Here is a 17,306-nt window from a genome sequence, read left to right on the forward strand (position 1 = left end):
CTTTGGTCTAATTTATCAGGTTTTAAAATGACTGCATCAGCTTACTTGTTAGGTTTGTTTGTTTGAAATATCATTTTATATCCTTCTATCCTTAGGCAACATCTATCCTTGATATCAAGGATACAACAGATTGATACTGTTTTCACATTCATTCTTTCGGTCTGTGTGTTTTTGTTGGGGGAATTGAGACCATTGATAGTGAGAGTTATCAATAAGCGGTGTTTGCTGATTCCTGTTATTTTGTTGTTGTGGGGTGTGTGTGTGTGTGTGTGTGTGTGTGTGTGTGTATGGTGTTCCTCTCTTTTGGTGTACTAGCCTGGAATTATTTATTGCTTGTGTTTTCTTGTGTGTGGTTAACCTTTTTGGGTTGGAGTTTTCCTTCTAGTGTTTAAATTTGGTTTTATTATGAACTATTTTATTTTCTCCATCTGTGATGATTGCTAGTTTGTTGCATATAGTAGTCTTGACTTGTATCTGTGATGTCTTATAGAATATGCTTCACATCTGTCCAGACCCTTCTGGCTTCGAGAATCAACATTGAGAAGCCAAGTGTTATTCTAGTAGATCTGATTTTATGTTACTTGACCTTTTATCCCTTGCAGCTTTTAAAATTTTTCTTTGTTCTGTTCACTTAGTGTTTGATTATTATGTGCTGAGGGGTCTTTTTTTTTCTAGTCCATTCTATGTGGTGTTCTGTATGTTTCTAATACCTTGATAGGTTAGGGGTATTTTTTCTATGATTTTGCTGAAAATATTTTCTATGACTTTGACCTGGGATTCTTCTACTTTCTTTATATCTATTATTTTTAGACTTTTGCCTTTTTGTAGCAGTCTCAGGTTTCCTGGATGTTTTGTTCTAGAATTTTTCTCTTTTTTTGATTTAACACTTTCTTTGACTGAGGTATCTGTTTCTTCTATCATGTCTTCAATGCCTGAGATTCTCTTTTCCATCTCTTTTATGATATCAGTGAAGCTTGCCTACAAGATTCTTGTTGAAGTTCCTAACTCTTTAATTTGCAGATTTTTCTCAGTTTGGGTTTCTTTATTAATCAATAGCTTCACGTTCAGGTCAAGACTTGAAGTATTTTATTCATTTCCTTCCACTATTTGTGTTTTAATAGATTTCATTAAGGGATTTATTAATTTCCTCTTTAAGGATCCCTATAATATCCATAAAGGCTATTTCAAGGTCACTGTCTTGTTCTTCAGCTATGTTGCAATCTTCAGGCCCTACTATGGTGGGATTGCTGAGGTCTAGTGGAAACATAGTGTACTGGCTGTTATTGATTGTGGTTTTCCTCTGGCATCTAGGCATCTGACTGTAATTCTAGGTTTTGATATCTGGTCTTGTCATTGTTGGGTGGGTATTTTGTTTCTTGGCTTCTCTTGACCTCTCTGGTTTCTAGGAGGGTGTCATGGTTACATGATGCTGGTAGGGAATTCTTGGATCCTGCTAGGTGTGGCCACTGAGGGTTCTGGGTAAAATGCTTTCCTGGGTGTGAGCTGACACTTATAAATGAGCATGGGCTGACTGTGGGGTCTTGAGGGGATCCATGGGAGGGAGAAAAGCAGGGTGTTCACCAATATTTGCTTAGTCTTCTGGGAATAGGGACAGAGTATGGAGAGGTCACAACTGGTAGTTTCTTATAGAGATAGGAATGGGACTGGGGGTTCGATTTGGAAGAGCTGAGGTAGAATGAAGACTTTAAGCTAGTTTACCTGCTTCCCTGGTTGCAGTAGTGTGTGGGCTCCCAGGAATGCCTGCTGGGGTGGAGGGCTGAGATCAGTGCTGAGTCAGGGGAGGAAGGGGAGGAAGATGTATGTGGTCCACTGGAGATATGGGCTGAGAGGGGTGGGAGGCTAAAGCAGGCGGTCTGCTACAGAGTTGAAGGTGAGACTGAAGGGTTGGATTTGGAGGAGGGCGAGGTGAAGAGCCATAGTTCCCCTAACTGCTCCTCCTGCATCCACTTGGCTACCCTTATCTTTTGCCTAGCGAATTTAATGCACTGCTGTTTAAGGTAGCTGCTGATATGTAAGACTTATTGTTGCTATTTTGTCCATTGTTTTCTGGTCGGTTTAGAAAGCCTTCTGTTCTTTCCTCTGCTTCTATTGTCCTTTTTTGATTTGGTAATTATTTTGATTTTTTAAAATCTTTTTCCTTTCTTCTTCAGCAAATATATGATAGGTTTTTGCTTTATAGGTTCAATTAAGTTTATGAAAAACATCTTATAGCAGTACAGTAAATTTTAGGTCTGGAAAAAAATCTGACTTCAATTGTTTATATAATTTCTTCTTTGAAGGGACTCTAGCTAGCTCAAGCATGGCAACCCTGGCTCTGACAGGCCTTGCTCTTCTTCCCTATTCCCTCTGCCTTGCTAAAAAAAAAAAAACCCATTGGATTATATTCCTAAAGCTAGTAACCAAGGTCTCTTCCTTTATTTGTCTATTTCCTCCTCCTGAAGCTGACTACCAAGGCCCAACTGTCAAAGTATTGAAGTCCAGCAATCAGAAGTCCCCTTTGGCTGCCCTAATTAACATGCCCAATAAAAATATACTGCCATGTACTAACACAGAATTCCCTCCTTTTAACTTTATAAACTACCACTTTCCTATGGGCCACATCTGCAGCCTCTCTCTTCAGAGGCAGTCTTTGTCTCCAACTTGGGGACAAACATCCCTGGCTCCTCTTCTTTGTTCCTTTCCTTAATTTCTTTTGTCCTCTGACTCCTTTCATTGTTCTTATTACCAGCTTTTGTGCTGAGAACTTGGCCCTGGGGGTCCTGAGCTGATATCAATCTTTATATTCCTTCCCACATTTTCTGTTTTTACACATTTTGAAATTGTGTACTTATTAACAAGTTACTTTACTAATTTTAATGGAGCTACTCTGTTCTCTTTAAGTTCATTTTTAGATTTTAAGAGCAAAGATTTGGTTGGAGTTTTTTTGTGTTTGTGTGTGTGTGCGTGTGTGTGTGTGTGTGTGTAATATGTTTCACATCATGTTCAATACAATGGCAAACACAGAATACTGTTTATTGGTTTGAGATTGACTTATCTATTTAGAGCAGTGGTTCTCAACCTGTGGGTTGCAACCCCTTTGGGAGTAGAATGATGCTTTCATGGGGGGCTGCCTAAAATCATCAGAAATATGAGTTATTTATACTACCATTCATAACAGCACCAAAGTTACAGTTATGAAGTAGTAATGATAATAATTTTATGATTGGGGTCACTGTAACATGAGGAATTGTATTAAAGGGTCACAGTGTTGGGAGGATTGAGAGCCACTAGTTGAGAGAATGAAGCCCTGTGAGTTTTGATATGATCATCATGTGCTGTTGTGTCGCCTGCTGTCATTAATGCCATGTTCCTCGTTTCTCTCTTTTCAATCACAGCATGTGCATTCCGGTACAATGGGCTCTCCTTTGTCTACCTTATCTACCTCTTGCTCATTCCTCTGTTCTCGGAACCAACCAAAGCAACGATGCAAGGTAAGGCCCCTTACTGGTCCACAGCAGAGTTATCAAACTGGGATTTGTGTTTCTCGACTCCTGGGGTCTTTATACAGGGAGAAGGACATTATCTGGGCAGCAGGGAGTGGATGTCCAGTGTTGTAACCAGAATCAAGTAGTAGAACAGAATGATTTGTTTTGGTTACACATGTCTTTTTTATGTACACAGCCACTCTCCCTATATCAGCTCCTAACTAAGTAGATCAGACAGAAAACTGGGAATTCTGTGGCTAATGAAAGCTAACTCACAATACTGTCAATTAAAATAAGGCTTGCGGTATGGCAACACTAGCATATGCATTTAAATAATGTGTTGTTGGGGACAATACGGTCATTGAAAAGAGCAGAGCAACATGGGGCCCACTGTAGCCTTGTGCTGGGAGAACTGGGTAGAAGGCCTGGTTTTCTGCCATTCCTTGCTGGTACATCAGTTGAGTTTTTTGTTTCTTTGTTTGTTTTGTTTTTGCTTCATAAAAACATATTTCTTAAGTACACAGTGAAAGCAGAAAGCAGTATCTTTGCTTTAGATAGTATCTAAAGCTGGCTCCTGTGGAGCTTTAAATACTTGATTATTGTTCTGTGAGGCGGCAGAGAAAAGAACAGTGACTGTTTTCTGACAGTCTAATTAGGTAGCGCCTTCTGGTTTGTGATCGTCCTTAGTTGTAGTTCTTCCAGAAATATGAAAATGAATCTCCCTTGAGCCCAGTGAAATAAACTGTTTTTGTAACACGTTGCCATTACAAGAAATAAGGACCTTGCCAAATGCTGTAGGTGAGTGAGTGAAACGACTGTGTGTTTCCATGACAGGAAAAGGAAATTCAGTTTGTCCTGACCTTCAGTGGCGTGAGAAAGGCCATTGGTGGTGCCTGCCATTTAGTGATGGGCTCTTTTGGAGAAACAGCAGAGACAGTGTATAAAGGACCACAAACAACTTCACCTTTCTCCTCATTCCTAATTACGGAACTGCTTTGCCCATTTACTCCAGTAGTTAGAGCTACAGATGCTATGCCTATTTCCCTGACCCAGAAGAACAGTCACATTATAACTCTGAATTATATGCTTAATAGACTAAGTTAAGAAAAGCTGGAGGAGCCGGGCGGTGGTGGCGCACGCCTTTAATCCCAGCACTCGGGAGGCAGAGGCAGGCGGATTTCTGAGTTCGAGGCCAGCCTGGTCTACAGAGTGAGTTCCAGGACAGCCCGGGCTATACAGAGAAACCCTGTCTCGAAAAACCAAAAAAAAAAAAAAAAAAAAAAGAAAAGCTGGAGGAACAGAAGTTTATGTAGATCTGTATTAAACAACAAGTCCAGTGTTTATGCGACTCCATTCACCATAACGTCACTCTGAAGAGTTCAACATAGGATTTCTGGCCTCAGAAATGAGATTATTATATACGGACAACTCCTGTTCCAGGATTTGAGATGCATGCTACAAAGAAAGGTTTTGTGAGTGTTCAGAATACAGTGCTTTTAAAGTGGGTTCTCTTGAATTGTCTGTTGCTGTTATGTCAATATAGACTCCTGTTCTGTGTGGAGATCAAGTAAATAAAATTCTCTTCTCCCTTGTGTGATAGTTCTCAGATTTTCTTCTTTATCCCCCAGTCAATAACCTTGAATCTCTAACAATTTTAGAGGCATCCATTGGGCTGAGCCCAGTACACTGGGTCGTGACACTAACTGGATATGGTATATTCAAAGCACAGAATTACAAACTACAAAATCCTCCATGGGCAGAAATATCCTGTGAATGAAAAGTTTACAAGGTCAATGTGCAAAGAAGACCACAGGTGCCTGCTGATTCTGGTCCCATCAGAAGAGAAGGGCAGAGCAGGCTCACTAGGAAATCCCTACATCCGCATTCGGAAGCAGCATCCTGGTGTTTCATTTTCCTTTTTCCTGCTTTTTAGCACCAGGAAACATGACTGATGTTAACATAACCTCATCTGTTTGCTTCTGTAATATACATGATTTTTTTTTCTGACCTACAGGACTCAAACCCCATGCATTTCTAGAGACTTCGTGGAGAGACGGTGCAGGTTAGATGTTCCAAGGTGGCGTGACAGCCTGCATAGAGCTGATGGGCTCCAGCTGTCACAGAGGAACAGCATGGGTTTTCAGGGAAGGGCTCAGACTGGGTTCATAACCACAACTCAGGAACCGGCTATTAGCATAAGGTTCTCATCAAGCTCTACACTGTCCCTCCTGGGAAGCCACGCCCAAGTCCACATGTGGACTTGTGTTGGTCCCAGGAGCTGATGCCGGTGTGCCTTGCCAGGATGCTGTATTAATAAAGACAAGCCAAACTAGGCATACAATGCACACAGATGGCAATTGCTCCTGTGCTTTCTGCTCTGTCTCTCTACTTGTATAGATGGATATCTTAGCTTGTGTGATTTTCAGTGTGCTTACAGAGGTGTCCAGTGTGTGTGGACCATCAATATTCTACGTTAGCTTGTATACTCTTCGATGTAGCCCTTAGACTGATCACAAATGGACAATTGTGGGTGGTTAGGTTAGAAACATCCACCTATCTTGAGCTTGGTGTCATCAGCAAGATGAAGACTATCTGAATTGGAGTATCTTTCATTGCCTGGGTTACAGAGTGCACTGATAAAGAAGGATGATGATTTATATGCCCAAATACTGAAACTTTTATTTTGAAAAACTAGTAAGGGGCTGGATCCCACAATCCTCTTATAGGACGTGTTCCCAATTACTCAGGGAAGAGAGCTTTCTTCATGTGTTGAGCCCAACACTAATCCACCACACACAAATACCAATGTAATACAATTGCTCAGAAATTCATGAGACACAATACATGGAACTATTTGACTAGGGAGAAATAAAATTTATACAGTCAGAGAATTCTTGATTTGAAGTAAAGAGCATGTAGGAGAGGGGAAACACATTCTCCTAGCTAGCAGGGCAATCCTTTCTGCGACAGCCGTGTGGGCTGCCCCAGTGGCCTTTTATATACTAGTGGTGCTGGGAGCTCCCTTTTCACTGGGGACTCTAAAGCAGCAGTTCTCAACCTGTGGGCTGCAATCTCTTTGTTGTTTAAGGACCCTTTCAGAGGGGTCACATCAGATATTCTGCACATTAGATATTTACATTATGGTTTATAATAATAGCAAAGTGATGTTTATGAAGTAGCAATAGAATAATTTTATGATTGAGGCTATCTCAGCATGAAGATCTGTTTTAAAGGGTTGCAGCATTAGGGAGGTTTAGAACCTCTGCTCCAGAGACTATCATCAGACTTAAAACAGACTGAGCTGTACTTTCCTGCACTTCCTGGACATGTTTCATACCTAAAGCAATAATGAGTTAAGAGAGGTCAGAGGTCACCTTCCAATAACAATGGGCTAGGCAGTTCACTCATTAAATGGCCAAGACCCTTAAATGTGTTATTATCTCAGTAGGGCTGAATCTTTTGGAGTTCTTACCTAAATCAGGAATGACCATAGGTATTTTATAAAAGAGTATTAAATATAAGAAATTAATTAAAAGTGATAAGAAAACCAAGAACCTGGGCAGAATGTTGAAACAGCGTAGGCATATCAGCCAGGCGTATGTTGTGTGCATGCATGTTCCCCAGTGCATGAGTGAATGCATTTGTGCTTTAGTTACAGAACCATTGGAAACTGCTGGAACCATAGAATCCAGACAGCATGTCTGTCTGTCTGTCTGTCTGTCTGTCTGTCTGTCTGTCTGTCTGTATTACTATTCCACCCCACTATGGGGTGTGTCACTCAGGCGCTATGGTCTGAGGAAAGGGCTCATGGTATCTAATGTCTGGTGGTGCACAGGCTTAGGGAGAATGGTCTTCATCATCATTCATTTTTGACATGGCTGAATATATTTTCTCAAGGATGTGAGTTCCTAATTGTTCTTCCAGAAAAGTCTCCTCTGAAGGCCTTCTACTTTGTCAAATTCTTCTCTGAAATGTCTTGTATAGTGCCAAATAGACTTCTTTGTACATTACCTTTAGGGTTCAGATGCTTGCTGATAGCTGCACAGAATAGACTAATACAGTAAGTACATGATTATTTCCTTCTGCATTCACAAGCCACTTTCTGGTGACCTTGCTTCTTAACCTGGATTTCTCAAGCAATGGGTCTTCACTATCTAGTGTGTTCTGCATGTTCACAAGGGCTGCTCATCCAAGCCCCTTTACCTGTATCAAATTTTTGAGGTTCACTAACATTATTTTATATCATCTGTAAGGTAAAGAACCACAGGTTGCAAATAAACAGCCTTGTCATGAGGTTCACTGGAGACTGAGCAAGCATGAAGGTCACTTGGACTCTTCGGTCTTACCCTAGATTGATATAGCGTGCTTTTGCTTTCTTGTGTGAGAACATCAAGATAGTGGGGGATACACTGCTGTGTTGACCATTGTACCTGCTTTGTGGGAGACAACCAGACAATGTTTACAGAATGAATGAGTTTACCCCAGTGTCCAGTGCTTTCAAAGCATTTGTGAACATAGCTATCCTCACCATGACCTCTGTAACAGCAAAATCATACAATAGTTTATTGCATACACAGGTCCTCTTGGAGACAGAAGCACAGGGTACCACAGGCCATGGGATGCTGCTGTTTTCAATTTCATTAGGATCAGAAAATCATGAGTAATTGAAGACATCAAGTTGGCTAAAATGTTTTATGTGTTCAATTACAATGATGGGCATTTTATTTAAGCATGCAATACTGGAGGAGAGGAAATGAGAATTTTCTTGCTGCTCATAAACAGAGTGCGTTGGGTAAAGGATTGAGACAAGTCTCCATTAAATTCTTTAACTAGTGTGTAATTAACATCACATGGCCCAGTGTTTCACATTTGGGAGATGCTAAGTTCTTCATTCAGGTACACAATAGGTTTCCTATACTGTATATTCTTAGGACGATGTGCTGGTCAACATGGTTTGTATTTGATTCAGATGGGAGATGAGAGTTTGAAACATGTAGTTTGAAAGAAGGCCATAACTAGTGCTCGTCAAACACAGAGTTCTGAAGTTCAGCATTATTTGTTTCAGTGGCAGAATAATGCTAGATCCAAGCATCTGGCATATAGAAAATGTTATTATGTAAAATGTCTCATTAATGGCTGTAGCTGATCTTCACTGAAAGACTGTATAAGTTCTTTCTAAACAGAAGCAAAGTATTAAGTAATTTCCTAGGTTCCTTATTGTGTTGCCCCTAGATATCTAATAATATTTAGGTGAATTGGCCTATTAATAGAGAGCTAGTAGCAATATCTACTAAATACATCCGATTACTGTCATACATCAATTAGTTCTCTCAGTGACCTCTTGAGTGATATACTACATTATTAAAAACATTATTACATGGTGCCAGAGAGATAGACATTTGGAGCACTTGTTCTTGAGGAAGACCTGGGTTGAATTCCTAGTACCTCATGGTGGGTCACAACCATCTGTAACTCGAGTTCCAGAGGATCTGATACCTATCTCTGACTGCTGAAGGCACCAGGCACATAAATACATGTAGGCAAAACATTTATACCCATTAAATAAATAGAAAGATGATAGAAAGATGATAGATAGATGATAGATAAATAGATAGATAGATAGGTAGATAGATAGATAGATAGATAGATAGATAGATAGATAGATAGATAGAACAATATTGTCTATATTGCAGGTAGACGCAGAGCTCTAGGTAAGATCTAGATATCTTGACAGTAAGACCAGGATACTGTGTGCATGGTCTGGCTATTGACCTCTATGGTGTTCTGATTCTGGACAGCTTAGTTCTCTGCGGTTTCAGAAGGAAATAAGGAAGCCAAGTTAGTTACTGAATACTTTTGGTTGATAGCTTACTTGGCTCTGAGCACACAGGTCTGGAAAGACACTATGAGTCTATTTAGAGGAGGCATTGTAACATATTGGTATGAATTGATGGCTTATATGTACCTCACATAGACAACATATCACATTAAGTGTGTCCAGTTTTGCCTTTCAACAGATATTAATCAAAAGACTATCCTTCATGAGGCACTGTGTTGAGTTTTGTGGAGGCTGAAAAGGTGTAGAAAGACTGGCATTTCCCTGGAGTGGCCATTTCACACCCCGTGTTCTATGCAACTGGCTTTATGAGTGTTCGCTTTTCCAGTGTAACTGCTTTTGGAAGCTGCCTACTTAACCCCAGCTGAGCTGTTACTTTCTTAAGGTGATTTCATGGTTCCCCTTTGTCTCTGTCTGGAGACAAGAGAATTAAAGCTGTGGTGGAGAACTGCTGTCCCTGTGAGAGGAGTCTGACTCAGGTAGCATTCAGAGTCAAGCTGGATGTGGATAAAGCTGGCCACTAAATAGGTTGTGTCGGTTTCAGGAGAAAAGGGTGGAGTGCTTTGTACAAAGCAAAAGCAATCTCTGGACCTTCCTGCTCATTGTGAGGGAGACAGTTTGATGCTGACTGGGGTGAGAGCCATAATGCTGATACCCATGGCAGATGTATGTACCGCCATGATACTTTCATGGATGAATACATGAGATCTCACTTGTTATCAGATGAAACATCCGGTGAGAAGGCAGCATCCTGGGGCACTGGATGATTCTAGAACTACCAGAAGCCAGACAATATCCTCAAGATCCAGCTCAGAGTTTCCTGTCACCAGGTGCTCTCCTGGAGGATGGTTCGAAGTGAGGCAGGCAACTTTTGTCACTGTCTGCTACAAGCCAGACACTCTGGATTAATAGGCGATTGATTATTCTAGTACAATTAGAAATGAGCCCACAGTCTGGGGAGAGAGACACACATCCATCTGCAGTGTGATATTTGCAGATATCTGCTTGCTTAGCTCATCAGCAAGTCATTTTTGTTTATGTCTGTCTTCTTGAGTGCATACTCATGGTGACAGTATGAGCATATATGTTAGGTTTGGGACTTGGGGCTAAAGTGGCCATGTGCACACCCTATAGCCTGTCTCTGTCTCTGTCTCTCTCTGTCTCTCAGTCTCTCTCTCATGACAGCTACTATAAAAGAAATGGCAACCTCCTACTTAGAGTTTTTCAGTGGGTCTTTGACTCTCTAAAAGACTCTCAAGGTGTATGGATTCCTGGAGAATGATTGGATCCCTAATTCTTCCCCAAGAAAGCTTTTGGAACACAGGTAACCAGACACTAAGACATCAGGGGACTCAGATGTCATATTCCTGTCTGTATAGAGGGTTCACCTTAACCAAGCCTGTCCTTCTCCTCCCCTTCCTCATATCCTGTAATTCGCCCATTAGCAAGATTCCCTTCTCTAGACTATAGTATTCCCTGCCCCATGCCATCAGTGTGGACTCAGAGACGGACTGACTACACATATGAAGCCTCCCCTCTCTACAAAACTTCTAAAAAGGAGGAACCTTACCCCTGCCACATGGGCAGGCCTCAACTCTCCTTAGAGCCCCACCATGCTGTTTGTCTGTGTGTCCACACCATTAGTAACTAGTCTAATAAATCCCTTACCCCAAAGGATGATCCACTTTAATATCTGCCCTGAACCTCAAACCTAAAACCTTTCAATAACAACTTCACACCCAGAGGTGGATGTCAGACAGGGACTTCCAGGGACCATGAGGGGTCTGTGCTCCATGATGGTGGCAGCTCCTTGTGGGAGTTGGCAGAACACAGAGAACAGCCCATTCTTTGTCAGTGCTGGTAAGGTTCCCAAAGGGATAACAGAAGAACTGTGGAGTGCCGGCTTTTGCAGATTTGCTGAAGAGGTTTTTGATGTGCAGTTTACAGAGGTTTTGCTTACCTTCTTACTTAGAATAATTATGAATAGTTTTTCTTTTTCGAATGAATTTTGTTTTTGTTTTTTGGACTAAGAGAGTGGTTCCTCTGGTTCATTGACTCACATTTACACCCTAACGTTATCACTGGTGTTTTTCCTGCTTAGTGGCATCTCTTGCAGCATTTGGGAAGACAAGGGCAGAGAAGGGTAGAAAATGAAGGGCTTTGTTTTGTTCTATTGACAACCATAAGCAGGTGGAAATTATAGCCGGCCAGGTTAACGCTTGTAAACTTTTGTCAAAGTTGTCTTAGAATGATCAAAAAGAAGACTATATTTTACTTTATGTAACTCTGAATAGGACCCTACTTCAGCAGAAAGTAGTACTAACCTTCTGAATTACATATATATAATATTTTATTATTAATAAATGGTATAAATGACATAATCTTATAAATCTTTTTAACCCCCCCCATACACATCCAAATTACCTTAATCCAAGGTTCTGACCCAGGCTACACTTTGCGAGAATACTAACAGCACCCGGAAAAAAGAAAAATGGTGTTCAGTTTCTCTACTTAAAGAGGCAAAGAGGTCTGTAACTTGTAAAGCTGTGTTTAGACATCAGAACGGAAATAGTAGCAGTTATTTAAAACAGCCTGCATCTGGTTTTTGTTATAAATAGTCTTTAGACCATTAAGGTTATTATTACTATGTTTTACTATGTCATAATAAACCAAACGGCAAGAAAATATTTAATTGGATAAATTACTTGGTAAGTGTTTTATTGCCAATAAGATCAGCTCACCACCCAAAAGAGTGCTAACCAAAGTAATTAGAAGTTCGTGTCTTTATTTTCAAAATCTACTATAGAATGTTTGGGGTTTCTGTCCTTTTGTAGGATGGGGCACATTATTATCCCATTATTGTGAATTTGGCATGCAGGCAGCCAGAGGGACTTTCAGGCAACATAATTCTTGGTTCAGGAAACAGCAGGTTGTGTTAGCGCATGACAATAGAAAAGATTATGAAAGTCCCAAACATTTCTCTATTTGGCTCTGGCAAATGGTATCTATGATGCAAACCCACTATTTTGATTATAATGTATTATTCATTTGAACTGATTCCAGTTTGTGGATCTCTCCTTCATATTATGATGCTTTGGCTGTTCACAGACATTTCTGATCATCTTCCTGGGTCAGACCTTGTGTGAGGCTACTCACCCTGCAATGGAGAGCAGGACACAGCTCCACCACCTGTTGGCTCTGCACTGTTGGGCAAGCTATTGAACTTTTCAGCTCTCAGATTCTATGTCTGCTGAGCTTGGCATGTTTCTGGATAGAGTCGCTGAGAGACAGCTTCACAGATGATTATGAGCCAGGGTTGTGATGTTTGCACAGTAGATGCAAGAATAGCTGCAGAGAAGTCTTCTGGTTTTCTGTCTTGGGGACCAAATAGCTGAAAGCAAAGCTTTACTTTGACTCAGAACTTCAGGGTTTCTTGTCCATGATCTGCTGTCTCCACTGTTTTGTCCCTTTGGGGAAGGCAGAGAGAGCATCAGAGGGGTGCAAGCTCTGACGGAGGAGGATGCTTATCTCTTGGAGGCCAGTGGGGGCTATAAGATATAATGGAGAAAGGCATGCTCCCAGTGAGTACTGCCTCCAACAGGACCCCACCTCCTAGTTCTCCACTGACAAGGTTGGCATCACTGTCCCCTCTCTGTAGCCTTTGAATGTGATTTACTTACATATTATTTGAGTCTTTTTTTTTTAAGTTTTGAAACTAGCTTGCTTTGGAGCCTGCAAAAGACTAAGTTTGAATTTACTTATTAACCAAGATGGATGCGTTATTTGTTCAATTTCTCTTACACATACCCATATAACAGATGCATGGGGAAGAAAATCTCAAAATAAAACCTTACATTGAGCTCTTAGGCAAGGCTACCTACAATTATAAGAAAGCTAAGCAGGTGGTAGGATGCTTGCTAGAATCCAGGCAAGTATTCTTCCACCCAGTGTTTCCTTAGTCCTTACACACCGTCAGAGTCTACTGAGTAATGCTGGAAGCGAACAGTCTATGAAGTTAATTTATTGAAGGAGTGCTTCTAATATGAATAATGCAGTGGTCCATGTAGCTATGCCTTCAGCCCTGTTTGCTCTGATAACAACAGTAAAAATAAGTGTGGACATTATGCATGCTCTCTCCTTGTATCGGAGCACATAAGTAGACAATTATTGGACTCTAGACAGCAATTTGGTATAGGTTTTCAGTATCGAGCAGGAATGGATGCTGGCATAAAGCATGCATTTGTTTGCTTTGGCTCATTGGGTGCTGAGTATCTGAAGTGTGCTGTATAAGTAACTCGGTAGTGGAGCCTCAATCCTTTCAATCTTGCGGCTCTGGAGTGAGACACCAATCCTCCCCTTCTCATCTTTCCCTCATCTAGTTCTTAATTTTGCTTATGCTCATGTTCTACACTTGAGTTGCAAATGCTATGGATGCTGTGAGGTGTTTCTGAAGAGGTCACCACAGTCCCCTCTGACAACCTAGAACAGGGGCTGTCACATTTTAAAATGGGGCGTGTGATATCTGACGTGATGGCATATGTTATGATGTGCTGTGTCACCCACATGCCTTCTTCTGTCGCTATGATGAAATACTCAGACATGTCAGCAACCTACAAACACGAGAGGTTTAGCTTGGCTCATGGTTTCAAAGTTTTCAGTCCTTTGGGTAACTTTGTTTCTTTTGGGCCTGGAATGATGCAGCATGTCCTGGTGGGAGAATGTGGTAGAGGATATTACTTGACAGCCAGGACAGAGATCCCTATGTCCTAATATTTCTAAAAATTCCAGATGGTGCTGTAGAACAGAGACCAAGTTTTCAACACATGATCCCTTAGAGGATATCCACCCAAACTGTACAGCTGCCCACATAGACTTGGCTGTTCTCCCATGACAGTTGTCCTGGACACCCTTTCCAGGGTCTTAGACCTTACAGGAACAGGGCCTGAGTATGGGAGTTTGTGTGTTCAGAACTACGTGTGAACGTCAGATTTTAGGGTGTCTTTCTCCCATCCACAGCAGTCTGCCCAGCCCTTATCTGAGCTTCTCTGGGAACGTATAAAAGAATGCTACCATCAAATGTCAGCCTTGTCGCCTCTGTCACAGGTTTCCTGGGGACACATGGTTATCTGCAAAATGTTCAAATGCCAGGGAGGTTGGAACCCTTTTTCTCCAGTTGTTTGTGGGAATGTCCTGACTCTTACTTTAGTGAATTCTTGCCCAGATCCCTCACCATTTAAGAACCAGGCGTTGACCCTCCTTCTGCCTGGGCTGTTAGCAGCAGAATACTTATTTATATCATAGCATCTCAGCTGAAAAGGTCTACCTTACTCCAGGCTCTCCCTTTCTGCTTATGAGTGTGGCTCCCATCTCCATGAATGGTCACTGTGGGTCCCATCCTGTGCCCTTGCCTAATCCTGGGATAACTCTACATGGCTCATTCTAGAGGGTGTGTGTGTGTGTGTGTGTGTGTGTGTGTGTGTGGAGAGAGAGAGAGAGAGAGAGAGAGAGAGAGAGAGAGAGAGAGAGAGAGAGAGAGAGAGAATGAGTCTTCTGGTACATCTGCCATATTTAGTAGTGCCCTAATGTCCCATTATGTAGTCCCTTTCTTTTTTCCATACCAGCTCCTCTCCAATCACTTGTCTTGAGCATATGCCTATTAAAGCATCCACGTATGAGTCTATGCCTTGAGGAGACACTTTTCATAGGTAGATTGGCAATTTAGTAAGTCTTACATGTTAGCATCCATCTTCTGATGCCAAGGACAGCAGAAGTAGGGACCATTGAGGTAGGGGACTCCTGGGGACCCTGTCAGGGAGGCAGGACAACACAGATCACACTTTACATAGAGCCCTATCCAGAGGGTAGGTGAAGGCTGAATTCTGACTGTTGTTTTGCTGACTGAAGATGAGTGTTCCAGTTTATAATTGCACGACCTAGGATATTAAGAAGTTCATGCCTAAGGTCATTGCACCATGCAGAAAACAGCAGTGTTTTAGGAATATATTTTAGACTGATAAGCAATCTCTGAAAGAAGACCCCCCCCCCGTTATCTGTGCCTAATGACCTCTTCATGTTCTCCACAATCCCTTGTGCTTCCTCTCAAACTTCCACATGGGGAACTTTGTTTCCCTTTCCTAAGAAGACCCTTCCTTCCCACATTCTCCAACCTTCTTGAGAGTTTTCGCTTCAGTTCACACATCACATCCAGCATCACTGTGGCTGGATCAGCACAGCAGATTCTGTTGTAGACCTATCTGGGAGGGTCCTGGATGCTTTGATCTCCACAGGGCATCTGTCCCATCTAGGACTAAGCAGTTGAGATGAATCAGGGGTACCTCCTCATAGACTGAAAGCTAGAAGAAGGCCAGGTCTGGCTCTTGGAGCATTAGGGTTGGCATTATCAAGGAGCGTTCCTTGATAAGACACAGCTTGAGCAAACCTAGCTAGTGGGGCTGCTGCATGGCACCATATGCTGTCTCTCCTTCCATGGTGAATTGCTAGCTGCTTATGATATAGGCTAATTATTTATTTAGTACCAGACTCCTATAACAGCTAAGCATAGTCAGGAAGCAACAATGCTCTATCAGCGTTTTCATTGAAAACGATGCTTTTCAACACTTGCCTAGTCCATCCCATCAAACACAGAACAGCGCCAAGGTGCTGCTTAGGCTGCAAATGGGCAGGAGCAGGTCTCTCATTGAAGCATATGCTAGTCATCAAATATTCAGCAGTCCGGGCTTTTACAAAGGCTTTGTATAGGGCAGCACATGCACTGCAGGGAATAAGGAGCCTAGCCTCTGAAAATTGGGTGTGGGAGGGCTTTGTGCTGGGAAATGGGAGGCTGGCTAGTTGGAAGGAGGAGTGATGGGTGAGTGGTTGCCGGGGAAATTAAAAAATATTTGTGGTCCAGAGATTTGTTCCCTTTTTGATGTTGTGTGTAATGTTCTGATACAAATGAAGTGTAAAACTTTGTACATTCATCTACATGACAATTTAGCACAAAAAAAGATAGGAATGAATTAATGCAGGTGGACATGATGTCAGTTTGTTCATCCATCTGACTAATATGCCTGCGACCTCTACATTTCCAAACAAACATGCTGGGAACTAATCATGCAACAGAAAAATAATTGAAATAACAATTATAATCTACACATTCACTGTGCAGTGAGTGACCTTTATAGAAGATACTTTAAAACACAGCTAAATTATCATTATTCACATATTCTGTATAGCCAGTTCATCTTCCTGCTATATTTAGATTGCAACCTTCAAATCAATATTCTAAGTGTCATCAGAGTCACTTATAGGTGTGCCTAGAAGCACAGAAATTTGAGTTGCCTGATGCTTTTGCTGGGAAATGGTGGACTAGCCAAGTGGAAGGAAAGGACAGATTGGGAAGTGGTTGCCTGGAAAATTGCAAATATCTGTGATATTTATACTGTGGCGCGTTGATGTGCTATGACACCCCACTTTCTTAAATGCTGCATTTGCACATCGTATTGTTTGTAGATGATTGCATATTCTTCGTTGGTCTCCGTGTGAGGTATTGCTGTCCAATGCTCCTTAGTATAATCAGACTATGATCTACCTTTGACTTCAGCTCATATCATAATGCTGCTGGCTACAAGCCAAACTGATGTCATTGAACCAACAGTGTGCATTAAATAAGGTTCTTTTAAGCAGAGGTACATAATAGCCACTTTTTAAGTATTGACAGGTCAATGAAACCTATAGCCCAAGGCTTGTGAGAACCCAGACCCATGTTCCCCTCCAAACCACCATTGAGTGTTTGTTGACAGCTGCCCTGTCAGTTTCTCTGAACATGATAAGTCAACCAGGCAAGTTTTCTGCTAGAAGGTGAGGGCTGGTTAAACTCAAACAAAAGATGAGAGAGGGAGAGGGAGAGGGAGAGGCAGTGGGTGAGGGTGACCTGTCAAGACGTGGAGAGGGAGGGGTGGAGGGAGGGTGGGGGGGGGGTGGGG

General features: G+C 41.8%; 1 protein-coding gene across 1 annotated transcript in view; it reads left to right on the forward strand.

Annotated features, from left to right (window-relative positions):
* Piezo2 (piezo type mechanosensitive ion channel component 2) overlaps positions 1–17,306 on the forward strand; it is a 368,900-nt gene that overhangs the window by 57,588 nt on the left and 294,006 nt on the right. Inside the window, exon 2 of the mRNA XM_028774207.1 lies at positions 3,396–3,491. Within this exon, the coding sequence (XP_028630040.1) occupies positions 3,396–3,491 (96 nt within the window). The remainder of the gene's footprint in view (positions 1–3,395; positions 3,492–17,306) is intronic.

The sequence above is a fragment of the Grammomys surdaster genome, unplaced genomic scaffold (assembly GCF_004785775.1).
Source record: "Grammomys surdaster isolate TR1022 unplaced genomic scaffold, NIH_TR_1.0 239, whole genome shotgun sequence".
NCBI classification, from domain to species: domain Eukaryota; kingdom Metazoa; phylum Chordata; class Mammalia; order Rodentia; family Muridae; genus Grammomys; species Grammomys surdaster.